The 4,683-nt window shown below is 46.5% G+C and overlaps 1 protein-coding gene across 1 annotated transcript in view; it reads left to right on the plus strand.

Moving 5' to 3' along the window:
• The window catches only part of LOC143033100 (uncharacterized), a 21,079-nt gene extending 17,048 nt beyond the window's left edge, over positions 1–4,031 (plus strand). Inside the window, exons 3-5 of the mRNA XM_076198300.1 lie at positions 1,701–1,997; positions 2,481–2,604; positions 3,755–4,031. Of these exons, the coding sequence (XP_076054415.1) occupies positions 1,701–1,997; positions 2,481–2,604; positions 3,755–3,860 (527 nt within the window). The 3' untranslated portion in view covers positions 3,861–4,031. The remainder of the gene's footprint in view (positions 1–1,700; positions 1,998–2,480; positions 2,605–3,754) is intronic.
• The last annotated feature ends 652 nt before the right edge of the window (positions 4,032–4,683 follow it).

The following is a 4,683-nucleotide window of genomic DNA, read 5'->3' on the forward strand; positions in this document are numbered from 1 at the left end:
AGGATCTTATTCAGTAATGAGGTATCTTCTTGTGTGATAAGAGGTTTTATGATGACTCGATTACACACCATTTTCTTCTGACAAACGCCAGGTGGCTTTATTCAGCCAAGAGGTGTCCTCCTGCATGATGAAGAGTTGAGGAAATGAGATGCATCATGAAAACAAACGAACGAACAAAACAATAGCCTTGGGAGTGGTTTGTTTATATATATATATAAGTGGTATACTAATAGGATTCTTCCTGAGAGCACTAAGAATATGCAGCCCAGAATACATTGAAGACGAAATAGACCACATCACAACTACATTCAAAACACTCCACTTCCCAACAGGAATCATCGCCCGAGCCCTACACAAAGCCAAGGAAATCAAACAAAGAAGCATCTCAGAACCACGAACCAAAAAGGAAAATATTCTCCTCATAGCACCATCATCAGACCTAACTCACCTCCTAACCAAGAAATCAAAACCCATAGGCGTCACAGTAATATCAGGCAAAGGACGACAAATACGCGACTTCACAAATAACAGACAAAATCACACTCAACCAGACAGTATCCTATACAAAATCCCCTGCTCGGGATGCAACCTTGCCTATTATGGTGAAACATACAGGGGATTTAAGAAACGCATACATGAACACAAAGCTGATATCCGTCACCACCGCACAACAAACGCCTGGGTAAACCACATAGATGATAAACAACATTTACCTCAATGGAACCAAGCTAACATTTTACATGAAAATCTAAACAAACCACAAAGAAAGACACTAGAAGCAATATACATAAACACCAACGATTGCATCAACAACAGAACAGGAGACATCAAGATTGCAAAACATGCCGCCAAATACGCCATGAGACAATTGCTCACTCATAACAAAGAAACAAATACATCCACCCGCCTCACACCTGACCCCACATGACCACCAAGCCTAGCAACACACGGAATCCAACCCCGCGGCCCTCATAAACCACAGCAACTGCCCTACAAATACCTATGCATTCATTCTCTGTAAATATTACCTCTGAAGAAGCATCAAAGGCGAAACCGGTCAGGAATAAAGTCTCTTATTCTCAATCGTTTCTTTCCATTATTATCATTCATATATGTATATATATATATATATATATATATATATATATATATATATATATATATATATATATATATGCAAGCAATCACATCACCGTGATACAAAAATGCAAAATAACCACAGGAGGAAGGAAACTTGTAGACAGTAAGTACTTTCGTATATTACATCTTCAGACTAAATGACAGAGATACAGAGTTGGGTTTAAATATAAGTATCAGGTGCAACCATAGGGGGGAAGGGGGGAGACAATACAATGTGAGGAGGGGGGACCTTACCCCTATCGACCTTATGTGTTGGTCAGGTCGATAAGGGTAAGTCACCCCCTCTCCTCACATTGTATTGTCTCCACCCTTCCCCTCTATGGTTGCACCTGATACTTATATCTAAACCCAACTCTGTATCTTTCATTTAGTCTGAAGATGTAATATACGAAAGTACTTACTGTCTACAAGTTTCCTTCCTCCTGTGGTTATTTTGCATATATATATATATATATATATATATATATGTATATATATATATATATATATATATGTATATATATATATATATGCAGTGCCCTCGGACCTACGTGACAGACTAGCACTCTGTGGGTTTTAAGCGTGCGCGAGGGAGTCCCCAGTGCCCTTATCTCCTCCTATATCCTGTAGTGTCCACCAAGAAACCCCCAATCCAGTGTCCTTTGGTCCTCAGAGCAGTTTAACCCCGGTGATCACACAGTACATAGACTGTAACGGACACAGCGCACTCCCTCGGCTGGCCCCATACCCAAACACAAGAGGATCTTCGTCTTTGCTTCTTGGGAAGATGATTGTAGCACTCGCCGTGGTGGTCTGCCTGGCTGTGAGCAGCGCGAATGCGGCCGTAGCGCGCACCGTTCCCAAACCAGTCGATCCACGTAAGTCATACCCGTTAGGAGGTCTGGTGATTACATTTGGGGGGTCACAAAAAATGATATGAACCTACTTTAGTGTTGCGAAGTATTCAAAAGTTTGATGGACATTTTGTTAGGACTAGAAAGAAGTTTGTTTTTATAAATCGGTAAGAGTTTTGTCAGTTGTCATATTTGCATCTGAAATGGACCATAGGTGACATTTGTAAAGTTATTAATCTGGGAATACAGCAGTATGAGATTTTTTTTTTTTTTGGGGGGGGGGGGGAGGGAAGGGAGTGAAAAGGGCGACCCGGAGAATATTACCCAATATCCTGGCTCAGTGGAATACCTGCAGGAGACGACAAAATTGAGCTAGACTGATAGTTTCCAAACGAAGATGCGGTCGTGTCAAAGTACTTCACACTTAGCCGACAGCCGGAACAAGACCGCCGCTCACAGTCTAGGTCAGAGGAGGGACATGACCTCATTTCGTTCGTTGCATTACAGGTCACCCGGACATGTGCCCCCACAAATCTGGCTATGTCGCCAACAGAGGAAAGGTCCCGCATTCAGATTGCCTTCAGGAGGTCTGCGGCGTAGACAACGGAATGTACCAATTCATAATTTTCTCGTGAGTAGAGATCAACGTGCGTGCGTTTGTGTATGTGCGTGTAAATGTGTGCGTGTTTCTGTGTGTGTGTGTGTGTGCGTGCGTTCTTGCGTGTGTGTGTGTGTGTGTGCGTGCTTGCATGCGTGTGTGCTCTGACTTTACACGCACCCCCCCCCTCCCACGAGAGTTGGAGTAACAACCTGCAGTTCATCGATACTGAAATTAATTATTTCAGCCCTGGGCTGGTTTTGAACCCGGACCTCCGTAGGGGCAGCAGGGAACTACCAAATATGTGTGTGTGTGTGTGTGTGTGTGTGTGTGTGTGTGTGTGTGTGTGTGTGTGTGTGTGTGTGTGTGTGTGTGTATGTGTGTGCGTGTGTGTCTGTGTGTGTGTGTGTGTGCGTGCGCATGCGTGTGTGTGTGCGTGTATGCATGCATGTGTGTGCGCGTGTGTATACATGTGTGTGTGCGCGTGTGCATACATGTGTGTGTGTGCGCGTGTGCATGCATGTGTGTGCACGCGTGTGCATGCATGTATGTATGCGCGTGTGCATGCGTGCGTGTGTGCGCGTGTGCATATGTGTGTGTGTGTGTGTGTATGTGTGTGTGCGTGTGCGTATGCATGCGTGTGTGTACGCGTATGCATGCGTGTGTGTGTACGTGTGCATGCGTGTGTGTGTGTGTGCTTGTGTTTGTGTGTGTGTGTGTGTGTGTGTGTCTGTGTGTTTGTGTGTGTGTGTGCTTGTGTATGCGTGTGTGTGTATATGTGTGTGTGCGCGTGCATGCGTGTGTGTGTGTGTGTGCGTGTGCATGCGTGTGTGTGTGTGTGTGCGTGTGCCTGCGTGTGTGTGTGCATGCGTGTGCGTGTGCAAGCGTGTGTGTGTGCGCGTGCATATGTGTGTGTGTGTGTGTGTGTGCGTGTACATGCGTGTGTGTGTGTGTGCGTGTGCATGCGTGAATGTGTGTGTGTGTGCGTGTGTATGCGCGCGGACGCGTGTGTGCGTGTACATGTGTTTGTGTATGTGTGCGTGTTTGCGTGTGTATACGTGTGTGTGTGTGTGTGTGTGCCTGATCCTCAACCACACGGTGGGAGACGTTAAAGGCAGGCTAGAGCCTAAGTGTCGCGAACAAACTCGTGTGTTACTAAACTGGTTGCAACTTCTTTCGACAGCTGTCCTCCTGCACCTCTACTTGGAGATCCTCTTTGCAAAAGAGTACTCCGGGATGAACCCTACCCGAATTGCTGCCCACATGCTGCATACGTAGTTTGCAGTTAAAAAGGCAGATTCCAAAAGCATTCGACCACCGAGGTAGGACCCTCCGAAGACTGTCGTCGTCCGTGTGCACATTGCAGAAGAATCCTCTCGAAGACCATCCTACCCGACTTTCTTTGTGTGACCATACTGTAGATGCCACGTTCCGAAATAAAGGTGAACCATTTCCAACTACTTACTGGTTTATTCTAGGCCTACTGAAACTTGCTATCCCCAACGAATGAGTCTTTGACTGTTCGTGAGTAGTGCAACAACGGTGTTGTTGTTTCTTCGCTGTACGTTCGAGAACTGCGCGCCTTGCAACACCTTTGCTGGACCACACGGGTAACCTCGGTGGACGTCTCTCTGTGGATCTCGGGAACCACCACAGCATTGGAGGTATCAGGGAAATGTTGTCAAATGCACTAAAATAAAAACTTAGTCTGGATACAACCAGAAATTGTAGCTTATCGAAGCCATTCACATCAGAGAATGGGCTGCGATTACGTCCAGTCGAACATGGCCTCCGGCTTACATGTCCTCAGAAGGGGATCACCGGCGCCCCCTGAAGGTCTTGTGAGCCGCCTCTGCCACCTCCAAAGCCCCTATGAGCTCCGTCAGCTACTAGATCGTCCGCCGCCGCTCTAATAGCTACTCCACCTCTCCCTCACACTCCACACCCTACATAATCCCTGCCGACACTGATGCCAGCTCGCATTCAAACAAAACATCCGGCCGAAGGGGCTATCACACTGGGCTATTTTTCCTCCAACCTTCGATCAATAGGCTACCCCCTCCCCCCACCCCCCACCCCCGCCTCTAGAACTTTCTCCGCCGTAAAATCACT

Source organism: Oratosquilla oratoria, chromosome 15, assembly GCF_046742065.1.
Source record: "Oratosquilla oratoria isolate Oo_2021 chromosome 15, ASM4674206v1, whole genome shotgun sequence".
NCBI lineage: Eukaryota > Metazoa > Arthropoda > Malacostraca > Stomatopoda > Squillidae > Oratosquilla > Oratosquilla oratoria.